We start from the raw sequence: 25,061 nt of genomic DNA on the forward strand, positions 1-25,061 counted from the left end.
CCACTGTTGTGGTCTCAAAATGCGCAGAATCCTGCAAAGGAGCCAATCACAGAGACTGAAGGGACGTTGACTATTCGTGCTGGCCAATCAAGGCACGCCTTTCGAACTCGTTCGGCCAATGGCGTTTCGCGGCGCAGTGTGTCGTCGTTGCTTGCTTAGCTTAGAACGTTAGAAGGTTGAGCGAGGAGCAGTCAGTGACAGATGAAGAGAAAGAGAGAGAGCGCGCGCGGCACATGAGGAAATGTCAAAATGGGAGAACAAGTGATGATACAAAGTAACAAGTAAGTGCCGCGTTACTTGGGAGTTATTATGATGGTGACGTTAACTGTGTCAGCGCTTGTGTTTGGTGGCTCGCGGGATGCGGCTGCAGAGGTGATGCGCGCGCGTGCTGTGTGTGTGTGTGTGTGTGTGTGTGTGTGTGTGGAACAGGAAGCGCCATAGCGAGAGCTAGCTGTGTTTTGCTGGCATGTCCACATCTGTGAACCCGCTTCACATCTTTTAGAATCGATATGCAATAAAACACCACCAGCTGGGTTTGTAAGTTGACAGATTAGCTTTGTATTGTTTCTTGATCTGATGACATCATGTGTGTGTGGTTCTGGCTTTATGCTTTCATATAACTTGCTGGTGGTCTCCATCCAAGTTATTAACAATGAATGACATTTGTTGTGTGAATACGTCAGACTGCATATAAACCGCGTATTTGCCAGATGTGGCCATGATTTCCTAACAGCTGGCTTCTTAAATGCCTTAACCCTGAAAAATAATATAATGAATCATACGGTATTTTCTAAGTTCATGATTGTCGTGATACATCGTTGTGGTGGTGGAGCTTTAACTCTTGGTTCTGTAGATTTTTTTCTGCTGCTTGTATTTAAGGATTTTGCATATTGTATTAGGATGAATATGATTAGTAAACAAACAAATCCCTTGAGAAAATTAAGTGTGCTTAATCCTATTGAATTATGTGCAGTTGTATTGTACTTCATGTGTATATATATGTATTTTTTTAAAGGCCATCTGAAGAGAGTAAGCTTTTTATGACTGTTTCTTAAGTACACTTTTAAAAAGTGTACTTTGTAATGGTCAAATTAAATATTTTACATTAAAGTACATTTTAAGAAAGTATATTTTAAATGTACTAAATTGCAGCTTCTTCATCTCGAATGTGTAATGACGAATATATTTAAATACATGACATACAAATTTCAATCAATAGAAATTACATACATTTTTAGTAAATGTCAGTAGAGACAGTAGAGTTAATTATGATATTACATATAAAGATGTAATGAAGACATACTTCAGTATGTCAAAAGTAAAACAATTTAACATGCAATTACATGTCCAACACATTACATTCTGTCCACACTTATTATTTTAAAGTATATTGCGTCTGTAATATGTACTACTTTATTTTTTGAAAAGAATGCTTTTAAAAAAAAAACTTGTATGCATATTACATACATATTTTATGTCCTGTAACGGGCCACAATTTTGAATTTAACTATTTTGAATCAGTGGCAGATACATTTTTAAAAATACTTCTATCTCAGTTTATATGAGCTGATAAAAAATGCATAGGTAAAATAATCCTGAAAGTAAAAATATGCTTTATTTTTTTGGGTGGGTGGCTAATTAGTTAAATATATGGGCTGGTAATTGAAAGCTTGGATGTTTGAGCCCTAGTTGCTACTAGTTGTGTCTTCTAGATGTATTTACTCTTACGAAATATATGATATTATCCAATTTTTGTTTGTTTTATACATAGCGCTCGCATACAGTCACTGTACACGGCTGTTTAAGCATGTCCACAGATGACAGCATCTCTGAGGACGTGTCCAGCTCTGTGGCTTTGAGCCACGATCAAATCAGTGCCAATGGTGGGAAAGAGAGCGAGGTGTCCATCGTCTCCTCTGAGGACACCGTATCGGGTCTCCCTGAAGAAGAGCACTCTGCGTCCCACCCCGAGGGCTTCCTTCAGGCCACAGAAGGGGCAGACCGACCCTCCACCACACCAGCATGCAGCATTTCCAACAAAATAAGGTCTGTTTTTTTCATGTGATGTTTACTGTTTTTAGTTTTACAAAGATGCTATCATTGATAAGCTGTTTTAAATCCCTCTGGGTGTCTTTCTCCTCATGTCACATGCTTTAGGAATCTGTGTCTTCGTACTGAGGAGGAGTTCAGCTCAGGGAGAAGTTTACCCTTCATCAACCCAAGCTCTCTAGAGACCCTCCGAGCCCTGGTCCAGGAGATCCAGAGCAGTGGGGAGACCGACCCTGAGATTTGGAAGAACTGTGAGGTGCGCAGATGTCCACACTGTCCATTCATTCCCACATGTGGTGTTATGAAGCAGCCATCATGGCCCAGGTTTCTGGGCCATCGTCTGGGGTCTCCCCTAGGAGTCGATCCGACAACAGCATCCTCGCTCAGAGCTGGGGAGAACATCCCACAATGCAGCTGATCCCTGACATCCCGAATGAGATCATTTAGAAGTATCTTGAGCCATTTAAAATTGGCGTGAAATGAAAAATCACCCTGTTTATTTTCTAAATGCATATTATAGATCTTAAAAGTCCCCCTGTAGTCAATAATTAAAACATATTTAAACGTTTTTTACTTCTTCATGCCTTAAAATAGCTTGAATGTAACTCTACACCCTTGCCTCATTTATACGCGGTTCTATGAATATGCGAATGAGCCCCGCCTCCACTCACTCACTCAGCTCAGAGATCCACTCGTAAACGATCACACGTTGATCTGATTGGTTACAAGGTCTTTTGTTCACTGCAGTTTTAAGGAGAAAATACTCAGAAATGGTGTCGACTTATGCATTTGCTCATGGTTTGTCTTAAAGCATATTAAAAACACCACTTAGACATATAAACAACATTAAAAACTTGATTTTTTTTAATAGTTATGCACCAAAATTGAAGATTTAATTTAGCCGAAAACTGAAACCAAAAACAAATTTAACTAATCAGTTCATTAATCAACTTTATTTAATAATCAACCCTCATTGTAAATAAACATTTACATTGCACATAAGGCAGTTTTTATATAATATATAACTATAATGAATGTGCAATGTAGGGCACATACATTTATCAAAATGCTCCTCTCTAAAACAATTGTTTTTTTTCTAGCTGACTAACGGTTATTTTTTGACAATCTATAACACTCGGATTTATGTCACAATACAGCAGAAAATATATTTAGCTACTTCTGTTTCATCACCTTTTCATCAAAATGTTATGTGCTGAGATTGGCCACACGGCAATCACATTTCTGTTTTTTGTGTGTGATATTGACAGTAGAAATTTCACAATGAAACCTCTACTTGCTCATCTAACTAAAACACACCAGTTTGTCTGTCGTATCACTTCCTTCATTTGCAGCCACAGATTCTGTGTTTATGCTTTTATTAAAAAGCAGACATCATAGTGACGGTGTTCTCTTACTCAAATAGGGCCGGTGGCTTCATCTCTTTCAGTTGGTGGAAAAGCAATATCAAGAACAAATCCTTGCTCAGCAGGAGCAGTACCAGTGCCAAATACAGGTAATGTTTCTCAAAGGATCTGATTGGACTGTTAACAAATGATGTGTGTTCATTCAAGGGTTGTGCTTTGTATCTGATGCCGACAAGGTGCTTCAGTGTGTTTATTCTGGTTGTGCTAGTCTAATGCCGGGGACACACTTAGGGCGCTTTCACACTTGGTTCGATTGCCTGTTCCGAACCCGAGTTCGATTGCCTTTTCGTCAAGGTAAGTGTATACACACACACACACACACACACACGCACGCACCACATTATACGTCATCAATAGCGATTCACTTCTGCGATTTGGTACGATTGCGTTCACATCCAAACTAACCGAACTCTGACATCATTCGAACCCGGGTGCGCACCAAAAGTGCTAGTGTGAAAGCGCTCGATGGAAACAGTCTGTTAAGCTGCGTTCACTACAAGCGACTTTGTCGCTGCATGTCGCCAGTGGCTGGCGGTGAGGTCACTAATGGGCGTTCCCACTACTGTTGCCTTGTAATGTTTGTGAGTGACATTCACGGATGTTACTCCATGTTGTAGACAGCAAATGCGTTTTCTTGCAGCTACAAAAAAAACATTTTGGAAGGAAAAGTCTAAATGTAAATGGAATCAGTACATAAAATGCATAATATTATTTAAAGATGAACGAGAAACAGCGAGTGCTCTTCGCCATCGGGGCTATTTAACTGCAGCAAAAGCGCCAGTCTGTCTGGGGCTGTTTTCACAAAGCTATTTTAGACCGGTCTATAGTGTTAGACAAGTCTAAAGGTTGCTCATAGACTAGGCTAATGCAAGTTAGACTGTTTCACAAAAATAAAGACTGACTTAATTTAGACCAAAAAAATTAGACACCTTCCCCCCAGGCTAACGTAGGTCTAAGACTCTGTTACCTTGGCAACCAGCAGTAACAATTAGTTACATTACAAACAGCCAAAAGAAAAGGGAAAATGCCTCATAATTTAAACATTTCTTCTTGTTACTACATTCTCCGCTAAATTTCCCAAGTAAAATGTCCTTGTAACTGTTATACTCCTCCAACAAACACATATTTTCCACTGGGGGTAAACTGCACTGAGCGGTTGAATACGCTTACTCGATCCGCCATGTTTTTTGTTTTGAAAAGTGTCTTATTTTACCCAGAATGCATTGCAGTGTAGTCCTACTTAAGATAGTCAGAGTCTTAAGTGCTTTGTGCAACGGTCTGATTTAGATGTCTATCTGAAGTCTGACTATCTACTATATCTAAGCCATAGTCAAAGTCTATCTTTGTGAAACCGGCCCCTGGGTCATCACGGCAAGTACCACCGTATGTACACTGAGACATATCATTAATTATTGGACAGTTTCTGACTGCTAAAATGAGCTTCTCATTCTTCTTACCTCGGTCGGACTCGGCACTGAAGAGTGACGGATCACGTGACTCCTCTGACTTCACTCCTATTGGTTGTCGCTCCCGAAAGTCGCTCTTCATTTGCATAAAGTTGAACAGATCTCAACTTTGTTGCGTCGTTGGACACGCCTCACCCGGTCGCCAATGGTTACTGGTGCTCGTGTCGCCGGAAATCGCCCGCTCTCCTTTGAAATGAATGGTATCGTGTCACTTGTAGTGTGAACGCAGCTTAAGTGTGTTCAGTTCAGTTCAGTCTTAGAATGTTTCAGCTTGTCATTAAGTGTGTCCCCGGCATAAGGCTTGAAACATATGCCATGCATTTCTGCGAAATGAACATGCTTCTAGTCACACAAACTTGATGTTTAAGGGATAGTTCACCCAAAAATGAAAATTCTGTCATCGAGACAGTTCTTGCATGGTTTCTTCCAGCTCATACAGGATGAGATCAAGGCCTTAGTGCAGTTACAGAACCGCCTAGTCAGCAGCACACAGACACACTCTCTGGAGCCCGGTAAGATCCACAGGCCTCTAGAGGACCCGGCGGCTGAGAACACCTTCACGTTGTCGGCTCCAGGACCTCTGTCACATCCCCAGCTCACCGTTCACCCTCAGGAGAGCTCGGAGGAGGGGATGGTTACCGTGCTGAGCAGTGGATATGGGACTCTCTCCGCCTGGGAGCATGGGTTAGAAACAGGGCGGCCCAGTTCCACTGAGGGACGGTATGAGGCTCTGTGGTCCCCGAACCAGCAGGATGGCAGTCTTACACCGTCCCCTGTTCCTGACACGAGCCCACAGGGCCAGAACCAGCTGAGCAAAACCATCACAGCTAATGACAAACTCCAGACGCCTGCGACGACCGCACCCGATACCATGACTGATAAACGGAGAGTAATAAGGTAATAGAGTCATCAAAAGTATGGGAAATATATTCGTCTAACACTAATTTAAAAGATTTTAGCATGAGCCTTTAGGTCAAAGTTTTTTAGATCAACATGAGAAATTCATAAATTTAGTCAAATGTGATTAACTTTTGACTATAATCTATTTTCTAAATGCATATTCTAGATATTATTAATTAGTTATACACCGAAATTAAAACCGAAACCGAAATTAAAGATTTCATTTAGCCGAAAACTGAAACCAAAAATAAATTGAATTAATCAGTTCATTAATCAACTTTATTTAATAATCAACCCTCTTTGCATATAAACATTTACATTGCACATAAGGCAGTTTTTATATCATATTTTTTCATTATAAAATTACCTTTTTAGTTCAGTTTGTTTTTGAAATATAAACATTTAAATGGTGGCTGTAATAACTCGTTTTCATGACTGATTTATTTAAACACATTGTATAATGACAACAGGTTAAGCCGGGGACACACTTAACGACTGTAAGGCCGATTATGAATGTAATTTGATACTTACGACTGATCATGCCCAAACGCACAGAGTCGTTTTACTTATTTATTTATTTTTATTTTTACACACATTTTTCTTAAATGTGTATATTATATTATATTTGTGTGTATTAAAGTGTGTATATTTAGGATCTGTATTTAGTTGTGTTGTACAGCACTTTGGTCAGTCTTGTGGCTGTTTTAAATGTGCTTTATAAATTAATTAAACTTGAAAGTTGAGTCAGAGAAAGTTGAGTCGGTGTTTAAATCTGCTCCAGTCGATGGAAACAGTCTGTAAGTGTGTTCAGTTCAGTCTTAGAATGTTTCAGCTAGTCGTTAAGTGTGTCCCCGGCATTAAGTTAAAATATAACAACTGTAATATAATGCATATAGTTATCAAAATGATTCTCTCTAAAATTATATTTTAAATAAATTCAGTCAAATGTGTTTTAACTTTTGACTATAATGTTCAAATACATAATAAATAGAGCCTTTTGTTGTAGTCAGTGTTGTTATCATTAACTAAAACTAAACTATTAAAAACAATTTTATTAACTGATATAATTTAAAATATAACTTATGAAGTAATGAAACTACTATGAAACTAAACTTTAGTAATGAAACTAAAAATAAATTAATAGAAATGCTGCCTTGGCAACTAAATGAAATTGAAGTACTACAATTATTAACTGAAATTAAAATAAAGTTGAAATAAAAATAAATGAAAACGGTAAAAAAAAAAAAAAAAAATATATATTTATTTATTTATTTATTTATATATAATTTTTTTTACAAAAGCAGAACAAAATAATGAATGATCAAATTAAAAAGGAAAGTTGTAAATATAAAAGTAAAAGCTAATAAAAAATATTGATCAAAATAGTATAAGTATATAAATAATACTAAAATAACACTGGCTTTAATGAACTCTGTTAAATTGTTTTTATAATATTAATAGATACAGTTGTTTTGTTTTGATATGTGTTGTGTAGTCAACCTCTGACCTCCTGGGCCCAACGGCAGAAACACAGACCCAGAAAGAGCCGAACGTCGCATGTGGAGGAGCGAACAAGGAGCGCAGCAGGAGCAGGACCTCCTAAGGAGCACACAGATCATCTACCTGATGTAAGCACACATTAATATTGAATGATTGTTTATTTTTTTGCTGTTTATTTAAATAACCATGAGCAGCGGGGATGCATGAGAAATCTGTGGGCATATGGGTGTTTGCGATTAGGAAGTAATTTTTTTTTACTCATTTAAGCAGCAAACTCTTTTTTTCCCTTTTTTTAAACTTATATTTTTATTTAGAACCACAGCATTACATACAATACAGTATGGCATTGGGTTTTAACATGTTAGTCCATCATGTTTCCAGAGAATGAAAACAAATACACCTAGATAAAATAAATAAATTAAATAAATAAATAAAGCAGCGAACTCTTTTTTGAATGTCCATACATTGTTTCTTCTGTATATATAATATTTGATGTTGGATTTCACTTTCTTTTCTTTTTTTTTAAAGATTTTTAATTGGCCAAAATTAAATAAAAATTAATGTATAAATGGTGCATCATTTGCTGTTTCAGAGATAAGAAGAAGCATCAAACTTTTAATGTTCATAGAGGACATTGTCTGCATTTACAAATTGCTTTCTGAGTTAGTAAACATCTTTTTTTCTGGCTTTACCCCTAGCGTGGATGCAGTGCTGGCTCCATGAACCCATTGCCTCTAAGGAGAAGTGACAGTCTGGTGTCTGAAGCCTCAGGTAACACGTTTCACTGAGAATCAAGCTCTACTGTCTGTCTAACAGCACACTGCAGGGATGTGATTGTGATGCGAGGATTTGGTGGAGATTGTTATGCGTAATGTTACAGGGTTTTGAATTAGTGCTTAAGACTGAAGTCATTTCTGATTATTGTGATATTCTAATTCTGTCTGATTTTTCAGGCCTGTCTTACTGGAAGCTGGAAGAGAGTGAGTTATACCGCCCTCTACCTGACAACTTTGAAAGTGCTCCCTTCGTCCTAATGCAGGTAAATTGTTATTGAATTTAATTAATTAATTAATTAATTAATTAATTAATTAATAAATACGTAAGTAATCGTTTTGGAATCGGATCGTGAGGTGCCTAAAGATTCCCACCCCTGATATGCAATTGGGTGCAGATGCTGATATTTATATGGCCAAAAAGATGAAATTCTGATAGCTTGTAAAATAAATCAATGAGATCTTTATAACAGTATAGCAGATTACATGCATAAAATGGATATAAATATCAGTTGTCACTTTATATCTCTCCCAATAATGTCTTAGTAAGATGATATTTAAATGCTTATTTTTATGATCAATGAAGAAATTATACTAGGCTTTTAGTTGCTAAAAAAGTATAAACTATCAATCAGACGACAGAAGGCATGTGGAAGATTATTTACAACAGGTTTTTAAGCAAAGTTTTTATAATGTTGATAATTTAGAGGCCTTAAAATTTGCGTATCAAATATGATACAGTAGGCTTGAACAGGATAAGTCTGTCCTGCTGAACACAGTGAGCTTTGCTCCAAACACAGTTGTTATTCTGTTGTACACAGACTCCAGAAGAGAACCGTCTGTCTCTGCGGGAGATCTACCAAAACAAGAGAGCAGAAACCAAAGGCCACGAGTGGGACTCCTTAATCAACTCGTCCACCTCGTCTCCTCAGGTCAGAGCACAGCCAATTAAGACAAGAATTAATTAAGGAACAAAATGTCTAGTGTCATCCCTCACCTGTTGCTCCCTCTCCCAGGTGTTGACTCTGGACTCCACGTTGCATGTGAAGCACTCAGATCGCACGTCAGGCTTCACGTCGCCGTCCCACTTCAGCAGTCCGTCTGCGCAGGTCCGGGCCTGTCCCAGCAGCAGCGACGCGCCCGTCAGCCCCGACTCCATGGCCCTGCGCAGCGACACTGACTGCATCTCTAACGCCAGCAGTCTGTCTGCACAGCAGGCGTCTCCCTCGCCGTCTGCGCTGAGAGCAAACCAGGCCAACAGTGAAGATGAGGGCAGCCACACTGCCACGGTCACCGTACAGCCCAGAGGACCGTCTGCTCAAGAGATGTACAAGCTGAACAGAAGCGGCCCAGGGGCAGGCAATAGGAAACTGGAGCAGAAGACCTCGCTGGAGGACCCGGTTGTCCTCTCGCTGTAAGAGTCCTGAAAATCCCCCTAAATTCAACATGGAATGCCATTTACAATGCATTAATATCATTGAATTATTTTGAATAGCTTGCTCACATTAAATGCATAACGATCAGTAGAGCTGGGTATCGAGTTTGATACTTTTTAGGCATCGACCGAATTGCTTTGATGCCTCACCAAATTTTTATACCCAAGGGGTTAATCTCGTCAACGTCAGTGAGCCAAATAAGCATGCAGCATGATTGGCCGTGGCAAGGCATCAAGGAAAAACACTAGTTTACGCCCAGAGGCGTGTCTCACGCGTGAGGCTGTAGTGTGTAAGCGTCCCAACCCCCATAGATGAAAAGATGTGAAAAAGATCAAAAGTGCGGCTACATTTCACCAGACTCGATGCCAACAGCAACAGATAATTGCTGCTAAGACCGGCAACACGACAAATCTGATGAAGCACTTGACAGTGCACGGAATAAACTTAAGAGGAGAAAGTTACTCCGTCTTCGACTGAACCGAAACTCAGCGAATAGGATACTTGCCTCACAGACATGAGAAATAGGCATATAGAAAGCTAGAAGCTTGAAGCTTGAAAACAAATACTCTCTGATTATGTAATCCAAATGAAAGGTGCATTTCTCTCTATAGGCGCGCGCGTTCACTATACTGTGGAGATGATGAGTCCGCATCGTCAACTTCATCTTTGCAGCCAACCCTGACTCAGAAAACACTAGTTTATTAATAAACAATTAAAATTTCTTCTTGCTATTTTTCCCCCGACACATTCATAATCAATAGGTTACTTTTTAGTAGTGCTTTGCGGCAAGCTTTATGTGTGCTTGAGCGCGAGGCATATCTTTGAGTCTTTGAGTCTGAAAAAAAAAGTCAACAAACTGAAAAAATAAAACCAAAAACTATTTTATTAAATTGGAATAGAAAAAAGTATCGTTAAGGAACTGTTTTTGAAGTCAGCCCTAACCATCAAACACTATTAGACATTATTATTTTCCCTTACCATATGGCCTTGGTTGCATCAGCAGAAATATGTGAATGTTTGGAAAAAGTTATTGGGTTCCTATATAAAACAAAAAATCTTTAAAATTACATGCACTATTCATGCTCCTTATAATTGCATTTAGAAGACGTTTACCAGTTGCTTTTATTCATACTTACAAAAATGTTTTATCATCATGTATGAAACAGATTAGACCGTTAATTATTTGGGTCAACTCCAAACTTTTTTTATTGGTAGTGTAGCTTAAGATGTTTAAGGATAATCTTTATTGAACCTATCCCATGCTATTTGGTGTATCCACCATCTGACGTGCCACACTAACTCCTCTGGTTGGTCTAATTTTGCTAGGTTGAGACAGAAGCTGAGAGAGAAACATTCCCGCCACATAGCCGATCTCAGAGCGTACTATGAAGCAGAGATCGGTGCCCTGAAGGAAAAGCTGGATCTGGTGAACTTGCCTCATGACATGGAGAAAAGCAACCAGATCCTACTTGAGAGGTGAGAAACAAAACGCTGCAATTTTGTAGGATTGCATATTACATTCCAGATTGGCATCCACCAATATTAGCATTTTTTTGCTATCAATATCTGTCTGAAATTGTCAGCTGCTAATATTAATTCAAACAGTAGGTTTCAAAAGATCTGTTTTTATAGTACATTTTAATGTTTTGATGCCCCGTTTCTTTACAAACATGTAAAACATACATGAACAAATTCCATATTGGTTATTACTAGCCAAACTTAAATATCATCAGCCATTATTTCTATATTTTTGCATTCCTTATATTTGAATATGAAGTGTTGCTTCATTGTTTCAGACTGCATAGTGAAATTCAATAAGCAAATAATGAATAACTAGTAGGTCTAATGTGGTATATTGAAATATTTGGCTCTTTCTTCAGCCTGTTTTCTATCTGCGTTTACATCAGCACTGTGAGTCTGGTGACATCTGGTGTCTGGTGTTTAACGCACGATAAACACTGTCATCGGCGGAGTCCGATGAACTCTGACTGATTGTGTCTTTGATCATCGTTTGGCAGATGTCAGCACCTGGAACGAGCGTTAACAGAGGCAAGCACACGCATCCGAGAGCTGGAGATCAAAAACCACCTCTTGGAGAGACAGCTGGTATGAGTCACCGCTTCCATCTAAAACAGGAAATACATCGGTAGCTTGTGTTTGAGTGCTTGCAGTCAGCAAAACGATATTAAAGCGATAGTTCACCCTAAAAATGAAAATTCTGTCGTTAATCATCCTCATGTCGTTCCAAACCCGTAAGACTCAGTTCATATTTGGAACACAAATGAAGATCTTTTTGATGAAATCTGAGGGATTTCTGTCCCTCTATTGACAGCTACGCAACTACTTCGCTTGATGCGTGAGAACAAACCTCTTGCAGAAGCTCAAACGTGCTGCGTAACACGAGAATGAACCTCATTGGTTCTCGCAGGACATGCTTGAGCTTCCGTTAAAGGGATACTTCACCGATTAGCATTAAGCTTTGTATCAGTAGAAACCCGGTAGTATTTTCGAATGCCCATATTTCCTTCCCTCATGTCCCCCTGAGACGAGAGATTTCTGTATTATATGTCTGGAAATAAACCTCTGATGACGCAAAATCGTCATTTATCGTCATCAGAGGCTTTTTTGTCCAGAGGCGAGAGACTCCAGCCAGTAGGAGGAGCTCGTTCCGCATGTCTTCAACCCGCCCATAGGGGGATCTCACGATAAAACGCCGTCTTTTCAGTTTCGAGTCGACTAGTAGCCTAGCTGTATCATTTCTTCCGATACTGCCCTCTGTAACCGGTAGGCGTGGCTCGGGAGTGTCCTCGTAGGGCAGCGAAGCAAGTGCATTCTGGGAGTTGTTGTCTTTCATCCACATGAGCCAAAAATACATTTTCTGGCTTTTCTCAGTCTAGAAGGCTCCAACTTCTAAAATAATTTCACATTTCTACTACATAATTTACCCAATTTAAATACACATTCATCTTTCCAGCGGTGAAATATCCCTTTAACCACAACTGATGTGTGAGTTGATGAATGTTTATATGTGAATAAAAGCCTAAATTCAATCTGTTCATCATATAAAGCGATCGAGTCTCTTAAAAAAAATTTGGATTAAACCGCTCGCTTCATATGGATTAGTTTTATGATCTCTTTATGAACATTTTGAAGTGTCAAAGTGGTAGTTGTCAATAGAGGGACAGAAATCTCTCAGATTTCATCAAAAAGATCTTCAATTGTGTTCCGAAGATGAACATTTCAACAACTCAAAGCTTCTTCCCCACTATATGCTGAACATTTACAATGCTGTCTCAAGAAAGTCAATATTCTGATCCACTATTTAAACTTACTAGTGTTTTCACCCGACCCCCGGTGTTATCGGTAAGGCCGATGTTGTAAGTTTATATACCGATGTGAAAATGTTCTCACCCTGACGTCCCTAATAATAGAGATCATGAATGACTGGAAAAGTGGTAAAAATGTGTTTAAACACTGTGCTATCCTAAAGTTTGTGTTTGTGGTCCAGGCGGAATGGCCGGAGCGATATGATGCAGCCAGTGCGACAGTCCAGACCCTGCAGCAGCGCTTAGAAGAGACCAAACACAGCAGCCACGAGAAAGATGCCACCATGATCAAACTGAAGAACCGCCTGCGTCAGCTGGAGGAAGCCATGCAGAACGCCTGTAAAGAGGTGGATGAGAAAGAGGCCCGCATGAGGAAAGAACACAAGATGCTGCAGGATGTGAGCCATGCCGAATCCTTTAAACGCCCCTTATGCTGTTGTGTCAGACCGTAAAGTTCAATGTGATGATGTGCGCTTTTTTTGTTTTTGGCAGCTCCTCAACGAATATGATTCATTGAGAAGGGAGCATGAAGGAACGAAGGTGAAAACTGTTTTTATCTGACACCATGACACAAATCGACAACATTTATACAAAGTGCACAAACTAAAAAAAGTTGTTTCTTTCCTAACAGGACAAGCTGGCCTCAACTGAAAACAAGCTCTTTGATGCCAATGATCAAATATGTGAACTGAAAAGGTAGTCAGATTTCATTTAAAAATCTGCATTTAGTATCATCATATGAACTGCTATTTTATCACTTAAATTAAAATTAAAATTTAACAATTGCATTGCATGTTATGTTATAATTAATTGTTAAATGTAATATTTAACAAATATTAAAGCAAAGTCATATTTATTTTGAAATATATTTAATTATACCAATTATAATAATTATAAATGAAAAATATGTTCTTAATATGCAATTATTTTGTGTTGTACAGTTTGTTAGTATGATTACTATTATAATTCATCATATTTACATGTTATATATACAGTAGTGGCCAAAAGTGATGATAGTAATGAAATATAAGGAAAATATTTTATAATTAAAAAAAAAGTATTCTTTTTTAAAAATATTTTTAATTTTTATATTTATCTGAAAAAATGTATTTGGCAAAAAAAGGCAAGCTACAGCTACTGGCTTTATTTTACTATGCAAAACAAATGCATAGAAAAACAAAAAGCTCACAAACAAAAGCGTACATTGACTACAACATAATCAGTTTAAATAATATTTCGTTGGTTCTCTCTTGTTTTTGCATATTTTCATAATTTGTTGGTTAATAGTCAGTGATCGCTTTAGCTTGGGTTGTCGATTAGGGGGAAAAAAAACTATATGAACATCCCTAATATATAGGGATGCTGGTCATGACAGCCTGGCCAATAATTATGTCGGCACAATTTGTCAACGTTTCATTGCGTTATCACAAATAAAACAATTGACTCCAAGCGCAACTATGCAATATGCTTACAAAATCTTTACAAATTTTAATAGCATTTGAATAAAGGGAGATGTCAATTTTCCCAGGCCGGACATCACTTTTGGCCACTACTATATATAACATGGGTAGTAATATGAATGCTATAGTTAAAAGGAAATAATATATTAGTATATCCTTTTGTGTACGAACTACACATCTTTAAAAATAATAATTTCTGAATTTCTCTGGTTTTGAAGGGCCATCTCGAAGCTAGAAACTCAAATCCGACAGCTGCAGCATGAGAATCTGGGCAAAACACGTCAGTCTCTTCATGGTAACTCTCAGCCATCTGGAGCGGGGTACGAAACTCACAAAACATCTTCATCAGGGGCCTATGGGTGCTTTCACACTTGCCATTGCTTGGTCTGAACCAGAGTTCGATTGCTCCCCCTCCTCATTCCCCTCTGGTCTCTGTTCACATTATATTATTGGGTCCGAACCATGGTATCAAGCTGATGATCACATTTTTTTAACCTTGCGTCTATCTGCCGCGATTGAACTGCAAATGTTCAAATCTCTCTGCTTGCAGTCAGTCACGCTTTTCAGGAAAGTGAGCGATAACACACACAAACACACAGTTTTAGTGAATCACACGTCGTCGTAAATCGTGGTTCTTTTACGTGATTTTGTACTATTGTATTCATATCAGCAGCGAATTATACCGGAGTTCACACAGGGTTTCTGCAGGTCTTAAAGTCTTACAAAGTCTTAATTCATCTTTACACAAATTAAGGCCTTAAAAAGGTCTTAAATCAGAGCAGAAAGTCTTAAATTCATAAAGTTAGGGCATTAAATGTTGCATGCATTGTAAAATATGAATATCTTCCTAATTTTTTTTTTGGTCCTGTTTTCCAAAACAAATATCTAAACTGCCTTAAATCAATATACATATACTTGAGATGCAAATGTAAAATGAAATCTTGAAAGATTGATTAGTTTATGCCTAAAACAAGAACAAATATCTGTCAATAAGTTATGAAAATTAATTTAGTTGAGTCCCTTGGTAGATATTTGTTCTTGTTTTAATCATAGTCACTTCATTTTGACAGAAAACAAGACTTATGTTATGTAATTTTGTATCTCACTTAAATGCGTATTGATTTAAAAATCTTTTTTTTTGTTAAATGAATTAAAAAGTAATGGATATCCGTTGAAAGTTTTCAAATATTTTCAAATTCTGAAATGTTGCTAATACAACTCGTGTTTCTCCCTAAACATTTACATTTAGAGAACATATTGATGTATTGTGTTCACAATGTTCATTCCTTAAATATTCTTTACTTGGTCTTAAAAAGGTCTTTAAAAAGTTTAAAATTTACCTTCGTAAAACCTGCAGAAACCCTGTCACATGACCCGTACCCCCAGACAACCCTGGACTGAAAACAGCGTTCGCATCAACCATATGAACTGAACTGTGACGTCAGTCGAGCACCTAAAGTGCTAGTGTGAAAGCACTCTGAAACAGTGTTTTAGTTTAGTTTAGTTTTTTCAAACAATGAAATTGATGCACTTATTATCACAGTTTTTACTGAAACTCACAAATTGAATCTTTCCAGTTTGTTCCACCACCCTGATCTTCTGCTTTCACCAAGTAAAAGGCAGCGAGACGTAGATGTCGGCAAGAGGAACGGCGTTGGTCTCAGGGGTGAACAGACATCCTCTGACCGAACAGCTAGAGGGTACTTCATTATTCATATTTCTACACGATATTAATTTCTTTACCGTGCTGTGCTGTGGAACGTTTACTTTGAGAAGCTGATTTCTGACTTGTGTTATCCTCTGTCATCAGGCGGGTGTCTCCACCAGAGAGAGAACAGACTCCGGGTCACTGTGAAGAGACGAGGAAGAGGGATGTCCCACTGACGCCCATGATGAAGGCCCTGATCCAGATGGAGGACACTAAAGCCACCGAGGGACGTGTTCTGTCCAAGAACGGCTGCAGTTCGTCCAGTATGTCTCGAAACTCTCCTTAATAAAACTGCATTTGACTGAATGGTGTCCAAGTACCTCCTGCAACGTTTTGGGGAATGTACTGTGAATTGTGTAGCTTTCTTTGCTTGCCTTTTTTTGAAACAGTAGTTACCTACACTACAAGTAATTAACAATAACTAACCACAGACTGAATCTTCTTAAGGACTTAATTATTAATTTATATAAATAATAAGCCTTATTATTGTTGCACGAAAGTAATGTGGGTTTCAATTAGGGTGACAGCATCAGATTTGGACACACACATTTATACTAAACACATACAAAGTAATAAAACTAAATTAGTATATATTTATTATAGATTTGAAAATGTGTATTTGATAAAACAAATATTTGTCTTTTTTAAAAATATTTATTGACTATAATATTTACATTACCATTCAAATGTTTTGGGTCAGTGGGATTTCTTTTAAAGAAATTAACTTATATTTAGCAAGGACACATTGCTAAATTGATCAAAAGTGACAGTAAAGACATTTATAATGTTACAAAAGGTTTCCATTTCACAAAAAGTTATTTTGAACTTTCTATTCATCATCAATATTCAGAGATTTTTTTTTTTATCATGGTTTCCACAGAAATATGAAGCAGCACAACTGTTTTCAACATTGATAATAATTAGTAAAAGTTTCTTGAGCATCAAATCATCATATTAGAATGATTTCTGATGGATCATGTGACACTGAAGACTGGAGTAATGATATTGAAAATTCAGCTTTGATCACAGGAATACATTACATTTTAAAATATATTCAAATAGAAAACGGTTATTTTACATTGAAATAATACTTCAAAATATTACTGTTTTTACTGTATTTTTTTTTAATCAAATAAATGCAGCCTTGGTGAACATAAGAGACTTCTATCAAAAACATTCAAATAATTTTCCAACCCCAAAACTTTTGAACGGGTTGCATATATTGCGTATTTTATGAGCCCACATTTTGATTATCTATATATGATTTACAGTAGCTATTATCTACAAGGAAAGCTACAGTAATTTGAATACTGCTGAGCTACTAACCCTAATCCTAACAGTTATTTAGTTTCTCTTTAATATTCTCAACTCTGGTGATTTTGACTTTGTGTTGTGTTTTAGGGTTGGCTAGGAGGAGGCCTACGGTGGCTTTTGTGGAGAGTTCTGTGAGGGACGCGGTGGAGGAGCGGAGCGGGGCTGTCCTGCGGGCCCAGAGGAGTCTCTCTCCAGAAGGTCACAGGTCATCATCTCTGCCCCCCAGAGCACAGAGGGCCAACCCTTTCTCCACACCTAGTAAGTGACCCAAATCTTTAGTATGCGAGTTTCTCACAGGTTCGCGTTTTTGAAGTTTGTGCAGAGAACTTTGTTCACCCAAGGCTTGTGTTCTCGAGCCACCAGGCGCACTGTTGTTGTGCGAGTGAGCGGGCCGGAGCGCGTTAAGGGTTTTCTGTTAGAACGGTGTCGTGTTAGCGGCCCCTAAGTTAATAACTAATGATCTTTGCAATGGATGTGAATCAATCAAAACTAACTTTAGCTGGACAATAACTTTATTCTAGAGCTGCTGTGAAGCCAAAACAATCTCTGTTACTGTAATTTCCAATTATCACTGTAAAGCTGCTTTGAAACAATCTATACTGTTAAAAGCGCTATATAAATGAAGGTGACTTGACTTTACTTGAGTGTTGGATGTATGATTATGCCATTTTCAAAGTAACTGATAAAACTCTAACTTCACTGATTGTTTATTTTATTTTATTTTTTATGTTAGCAAAGAGGGACACGTTACTCATGCCTCTCTCAGCCAAGTCCAGTCCTAAGCGCTGCCCAACTGAGAACTTCTCCACCGCGTTGGGTCACTCTCTTCCATCCCAGGAACACCTGCAGAGCCGGTAACGTTTCTGTCCTGCTATCTGATCCACATGCCATCCGCGCTGATCAGTTGTCTGTATATAATGTGCCAGATGTGTCTCATAAATGCTTTGTTTTTTAGGGTTGATTTTGGTTTTGATCGAAATGGCATCAGCTCCTCTTTACCGTCCCATCCAAGTCCAAGGAAGAGGTTACAGTTCAATCCTTCTGAGAGACTGGAAGGTATTGTTACTTTGTTTTTCAGCTTTTAGCTATCAAATGTTGACAATCCTAGAAGAAGAAACAGTGATACTGACCACTAATTACAGTGCTTGTTAATTATTATTATTAATTTTTTTTACAAATATACTTTATATACTTTTCTACAATAGTTTTTTTGATCATGTGTGTGTAATATACACTACCGGTCAAAAGCTTTAGGTCGGTAAGATTTTTAATGTTTTTAAAAGAAGTGCTGACAGCAGAAAAACATCAAAGACAGAATGACCGAATCAAACTTCCCATATTTCGGCCAAAAATTCGGAGTGGTTCAGCAGAGTTGTGCGGAGTGATGAATCACAATGAAACACGAGTTGCATGGCGATTCTACAGAGCAAGAGAAATATAATTATAAATGCATCTCTACCACAGTGAAGCATGGAAGAAGTGTCTCATTGTGTTTGGATGAACCGTTAGAAGTGATTAACATCGAGTGGACACTTCTTCCTGTAAAAAGCTGTCTGAAAGTTGGTGAAGGCTTTTCCGTGCCAAGCAACAAAAATGCAACAATATGTATCGTGGATAGTTCACCCAAAATAAGCTCACCCTCAGAGTTTTAGTGTCAGTACTACAATAAACTACTATATATAATGTTGACTATAATGTATAATAATGCATATTTGTGTGTCATGATAATGTCTGATGTTACCAGTAAAAAGTGGCCTACATTATTTTAAATATATCTAGTCAGTGACAGAGATCAAGCATATTCGTCTAAAATAATTCTGTATTTTCAGCTTCAGAATCATGAATATTGTTATTCTGGTGTCTCTATTGTCCTGTGCTTTGGGTTTCCAGCATCAAGTCCAAGACTATTCATTTACACGCACAATGAAATATCAAATTTAGCATTTTAATCGACAGTACATTTCTTGTTAACCTTTTATCATATGTCTTGGAGTATCGCAATAATATCGTATTGTGAGCTCAGGATGTGTATCGAATCGTGAAATGAGGGTATCGTTACACCACTAATATATATATATATATAGTAAAATAATATTTAGTGGTCTTTTAATGGTATTGATAAAATATATAAATATATAAAATGGAAGACTAAAACGTGAACACTACTACTTTACTAGGCTATAAGCAGTGGTATTTCCTTCAGGAAACGTAACTCTTGTGTGGATTTCCTCCTCAGGGAACCCTCAGTCCAGCGTGGGCTCGTCTGAGCCGGCGGAGAGCAGTGGATCTGAGGAACATGCGGTCGGGTCGAGCTGGGAGGAACCGGAAGCTGCTGTCAGCTCGCTGAAGACACAACACACCGGTGAAGAGACGTCCCTCTCCTGTCAGCCTCGCATTCAGTCGCTGGCTGACGCAGAGCGCCTCTTTGATGAGCTCACACAGGAAAAGCAGCAGGTGATTGTGGGATATTTCCTGTTGTGACACGGTTCTCTAGAATACTTCATTCGTGGCATTTCTGTTGTCAAATATTTTTAAATAAATAAGCTAAACAAATTAATAATGTAGTAGTTAATAATGTAGTAAAACACACTATTATACACATATTTTTAATAAACTAAGTCAAGTCACCTTTATTTATAAAGTGCTTTTTACAATATAGATCGTTTCAAAGCAGCTTTACAGAGATAACAGGAAGATAATGATTCGTTCTAAAAGAAAACAGCGTCACAGTCCAGCTTAAGTAAATTCAGTGATGGTTAATTTTTGTTGTAAAAAAGTTATTAATTTAGTTAATTATTATATAATATATACAGTCGCTGTGGAGAAAACTGTGATGTCATCGTCCAGCTCAGTTCAGTTCTCATATAATGGTGTCAATGCAGGCAGATCAATAATAATGTTGAATATTAAATGTCCCCCAACTAAGCAAGCCAAAACCCAAAGGCGACAGTGGCAAGGAACCAGAACTCCATCATGTGTCTGAAACCAGGCTCCTCTGGCCAGCGAACGAACAGTGTATGACTATGATTCAGGCAGCATTACAGGTCAGAAGTCAGATTATATTAGAATATTTAACTAATAAACTAATTATTCAGTTTCTTGAGTTAGACGTGTAGAAGAAGAATACAAATTATATTTTTTTAGCAATTTCTATAAGCTGACAAAACCAATGATTTATTTTCAGCTTGGTCATAGACATGCTGAAGTCATTATTATGAAACTAGGACCTCTCAAAGTTCATGGATCGCACGTCTTAACGTCACATGAGTGTTTGGACGGCGTGTGACTCCCTCACGAGTCTTGCTGGTATGAGAGCGGCTGTAGGTCGCGTGTTTCTGCTGTGTCCTCAGCACTACACATTGCATAACCTGCCTTTACAGTGCTGCTTGTTAATCGTGTCTATTTTTAGCCCAGGCTTCCCTTTTCCTAATCATGCTGAGGAGTGCTAATTCAAAACCCTGTTGTTTAAGCTCAGCTGTTTCCATCCAGCAATTTGCTGAGTGCTGTGACAGTTTCCTCGAATATTTATTTATTTTCCACAGATTGAGGCAGCACTGAGCCGGATTCCTGGGACCGGGGCCCGGGTCACGTTGCAGACCAGGCTAGACGAGGTGAGAACACAATCGCTTTCCATTCAGATGCATATATAGACCAAAAATATTATATCATGATATGAGCAATTTTATTTCATGGTATATATCACAATCATCACAGAATAAAAAATTAAAAAGGTGATTGGGACTTTTTAATCTCACAATTCGGACTTTTTTTTCTTTGAATTACGAGATATAAACTCGCAATTGCGAGTTACCAAGTCAGAATTGCGTGATGTAGTCGCAGTGGCGAGAAAAAAGTTTGAATTGCGTGATAAAGTCGCAAATTGTGAGTTATAATGTCAGAATTGTGAGATATAAACTTGCAATTGCGAGAAAAAAGTAAATATTGCGAGTTAAAAAGTCAGAATTGCAGAGTTTATTGCACGCAATTCTGACTTTATAACTCGCAATTGCAAATTTATATCTTGCAATTCTGACTTTAATACGCAATTGCGAATTTATATCTAGCAATTACGACTTCGCAATTATGAGTTTATATCTCGCAATTGTGAGAGAAAAAAAGTCAGAATTGTGAGAGGAAAAGTCACACTTATCTTTTAAATAGTTTTATTCCGTGGCAGAAACAAGCTTCATTGTCCATAACAATCATCGTTGGGTGTAATGCGATACTAAGTAATTAATTACTGTAATTTAATTACTTTTCCCTTGAAAAAGTAAATTACTGGATTACTCTTAATTTTTTTTTGTCATTTAATTGCAGTTACTTCTGATGTAATTGCGTTAAATACTGTATAGGGCAATGCTATATAAAACAATAGTGGATTTAACATCGTATGTTTAATGTAACATTCTTTCTTTAAATACTTTGGTCATAATTTAGGAAATGTTATATTATTTATTTGAAAGAATCATGTCTATCCTCTTGATATAATTAGTAGCTTGTAATTAATTACTTTTTGTAACTTACCCAACACTGATCACAATATAGTTATTTTTGCTGGAAATTCAACCCCAAAAAGGTGTTTTATATGTTACATAACTGTGATAATTACTCTTGTTAATAATCCAGTGAATTTAACACTTTACAAATGAAAGGCTCTCTTTTTTTTTAAAGATGAATATGCATAACAAATGACCCAAATGTGTAACATTATAAACTTAATGATGTTATCCATCTCCCAGGTGTCCTTGGAGAATCGCCTAGAAAAGGTGAACCGCGACCTCGGATTCATCCGCATGACTTTAAAACGATTCAACATCCTGCGTTCTTCTGCCAACATATAGCCAACAGTGAACCTGTCATGAATTATGATCACATGCAGTGGCTTTCTGTATTCTGGACAATATGAATTATTATTATAACTAGGGGTGGCTCGATACCACTTTTTCATGTCCGATACCGATACCGATAACACACAATTGAGTATCTGTCGATACCGATACAATACCATATATTTTTTTCTTAATTAAGCTGTTAATAACACATTTGTCAGGAGGATGCACTGCTTAACCTAGCCATCTAAAAAGCATCATGCTCAAACAGTGCAATAAATGTTCTATATAAGTAGCCCACAACATGACTCAGTTGTGCAATACTGCTGCTTAATTTTTATTAAAACAATTTTTAAACAGAACTTGTAGCAGCATTTTTAATTATTCAGCACCATTCAATTAATGAAATTTAAAGTGCAACTGTGCAAATAAACCAAAAATTATAATTCCAGTGCCAAAAACTGGATGTAACACAAAACTCTTATGTAGTCATAGGGCTGTACCCGACTATTCGAATATTCGTTCGGTGGGTTGGTATTCGATTTGAGAATTTGACATTCGAATATTCGTTTTTTTTTGTTTTTTTTTTTTTACACCTGGCATCCCCCTCGAAATGGTTCTCATTCGCGCTTGAATATGTTCAACACTATAAAATCTGACGAAATATAGATAGACACACGAGACGAGACACGTTCAGAATGAATAAACTTTGAATAAACTACAGAACAGCGCGAGTGGGAAGCGGCGCGCCTCACGCGGGCAGGGCTTATATGCTCCGAGAACTCTTTTTTACAACTATCTTATAAGGCCTAGCCATTTTTAATAGGATGGACAGTTGAAGGAACCCAACCTCGTTATTTGATGCTTCTTGAGTTGGCCTACTAAAGTGTTCCTGCAACGGTAGTATTCTCTGGCTAGAGCGCAGAACAGCGGAGTTTGTAAGGACAGAAGTGCATGCCTGCGAGCTTGTATTTTGGGTTAAGCTGCGTTGCTTTGACATTGTGGAAAATAGAACAATAGAAACAAAATGTATTAAGCTTTTTACCCCTTATTATCAATCTAAATTAATCTCATTTTTAATTTAACTTAATTTCGTTTTTCTTTATTTAAATTCGTTTTTTTCTTTAATTAAATTTCGTTTTTCTTTATTTAAATTTCGTTTTTATTTATTTAAATCTACCCTTTACTGTGTCAGTAATTTGTTAGTCAGAAAAATATTAGACTACCTTATTAAAAGTATTGCTTAAGTTAACAGACCTGTGTGTGTGTGTGTGTGTGTGTGTGTGTGTGTGTGTGTGTGTGTGTGTGTGTGTGTGTGTGTGTTACGTGCGAGTGTATTTACTTTGTGTTGTTCATGGGGAAGATGCGTTTTATATCACTAGTGCAGTAATCCGTTCTCGGAGCATAAGCCGTGCCCGCGTGAGGCGCGCCGCTTCCTGCTCGCGCTGTTCTGTAGTTTATTAATTATGAACGTATCGCGTCTTATTTTAAATAACTCCACACAGCTGACATGATAACTTAATTGCTGAGAGGGCTTACCTCACTCACCTCTAGCTACCGTTCACGTGATGCCAGTGTTGCCAAGTCCGCGGTCTCTCCCACCCCGAAACGCGATTGGCTATTTTTAAGAAGCAATTGGACGGGATTTGTATGTGAAAATCTGGCAACGCTGCGTGACGCGTGTTGCTCATCTCTCTTTACGGCATGTCTCTCAGGTGTTGTTAAGCATTTGTATGACAATTTAGGACTAAGGGACGTGATCGTATCGGATCGGGTTATACTCCCGCGATTCATGCAATGTCCGATCCAGTGATTTTGGCCAGTATCGGACTAATACCGATACCGAATATCGGATCGGCGCACCCCTAATTATAACAATGGAGCGATCGTTCCACTGTACAGACTCTTGCTATGTACATGTTCAGTAAATATTTCTACTTTTATTACTGTAGGATCTATTTTGTATGTTTTATTACATGGTGAACATAGTACAAAGTATATTTTAATAATGCCTAGATTTGTAAAAAAACATTTACTTTTTTAATGTCACAGAAATATGGAAAATTGTACGCTCGACTCATTCAGGTGAATGATGTAGATATTTTTTAAGTTTATTCATTTGCTGCTGATAAATGAATGGCAAAAATACAGTCCTGCAGGGCAGCTCATTTGCATATGTTTCCATTCCACTTGTGTGTCTTATGACTTTTGATTTAAATGACACTTGAAAAGGTGTCAAATATCAGGTTTGTGGCTTGCTCATTAATTAATAATTTACGTGATAACATTTCCTGTGCCATATAAGAGCGGAGAATGATAGCACATATCTGATAATAGGATGAGTAGAAATGAGAACACAAACCCAAACCAGCACTGAACTGTTTACACATGATTATCAAAGGTAGACCTCTGACATTTTCCAATGCAACACAGGATGTGCTGCTTACTTTGATGCATGAATTTTAAAATATGCTCTTCTCTGCTTTTCCATCGTTAGCTGTTGACAGTTCATTTTTTTTTTTTTTTTTTTTTTTTTCTGTAGCTCATGGAATCTATTTAACTGTTGCACAAAAATGTTCCACAATTAAAACTGCTTACGGAATGTGTTTGGCAGCGTAATTTAGCGTCGAGTCATTATGATTTGATGACATCTCTTATTATGTTAGACTCTTGGTTGTTTGCTCAGATCATTCATTAAATGAGCTTGAAATGTGTTTGTATTCATCACAACTGTTTTGGTGTTAAAGGCATAATTCAGCCAAAAAAGGAAAATACCCTTCTGGAAATATGTAAACAAAGACGTGTGTGTGTACTGCAAACCTGCCAGATTTGTATGTGGAAAAGCATGGGTGGAAGGCAAGATTTTCAGTGAATAT

The 25,061-nt window shown here is 37.6% G+C and overlaps 1 protein-coding gene across 4 annotated transcripts; it reads left to right on the plus strand.

Annotated features, from left to right (window-relative positions):
• Positions 1–142: 142 nt before the first annotated feature.
• mphosph9 (M-phase phosphoprotein 9) lies at positions 143–24,899 on the plus strand. 4 transcript variants are annotated; one of them, XM_082157945.1, is made up of 25 exons: positions 143–281; positions 1,772–2,046; positions 2,158–2,305; positions 3,473–3,562; positions 5,349–5,836; positions 7,335–7,467; positions 8,038–8,110; positions 8,293–8,378; positions 8,934–9,044; positions 9,129–9,526; positions 10,875–11,024; positions 11,567–11,654; positions 13,057–13,272; positions 13,367–13,414; positions 13,506–13,570; positions 14,553–14,654; positions 15,912–16,034; positions 16,145–16,305; positions 17,444–17,614; positions 18,090–18,210; positions 18,312–18,412; positions 19,593–19,810; positions 20,899–20,967; positions 22,096–22,268; positions 24,054–24,899. In XM_082157945.1, the coding sequence occupies exons 2-24, from the start codon at positions 1,808–1,810 to the stop codon at positions 22,195–22,197; spliced, it is 3,501 nt and encodes a 1,166-aa protein (XP_082014071.1). In that variant the 5' UTR covers positions 143–281; positions 1,772–1,807; the 3' UTR covers positions 22,198–22,268; positions 24,054–24,899. The 4 variants fall into 4 exon arrangements, with proteins under 4 accessions (XP_082014071.1, XP_082014074.1, XP_082014073.1 ...); XM_082157948.1 differs by having other exon boundaries at positions 5,370–5,836; XM_082157947.1 differs by having other exon boundaries at positions 22,096–23,488; positions 23,549–24,136.
• Positions 24,900–25,061: the final 162 nt, after the last annotated feature.

The sequence above is a fragment of the Leuciscus leuciscus genome (assembly GCF_965113295.1).
Source record: "Leuciscus leuciscus genome assembly, chromosome: 24".
NCBI classification, from domain to species: Eukaryota; Metazoa; Chordata; class Actinopteri; order Cypriniformes; family Leuciscidae; genus Leuciscus; species Leuciscus leuciscus.

What these genes read in the sequence shown, in the direction of transcription:
- mphosph9 (XM_082157945.1), top strand. Translation starts at nt 1,808, where the DNA reads ATGTCCACAGATGACAGCATCTCTGAGGACGTGTCCAGCTCTGTGGCT. An exon ending in TCTCAGCCATCTGGAGCGGG is followed by an intron (nt 14,655 to 15,911) that starts GTACGAAACTCA and finishes GAATCTTTCCAG; the next exon opens with TTTGTTCCACCACCCTGATC. An exon ending in CAACCCTTTCTCCACACCTA is followed by an intron (nt 17,615 to 18,089) that starts GTAAGTGACCCA and finishes TTTTTATGTTAG; the next exon opens with CAAAGAGGGACACGTTACTC.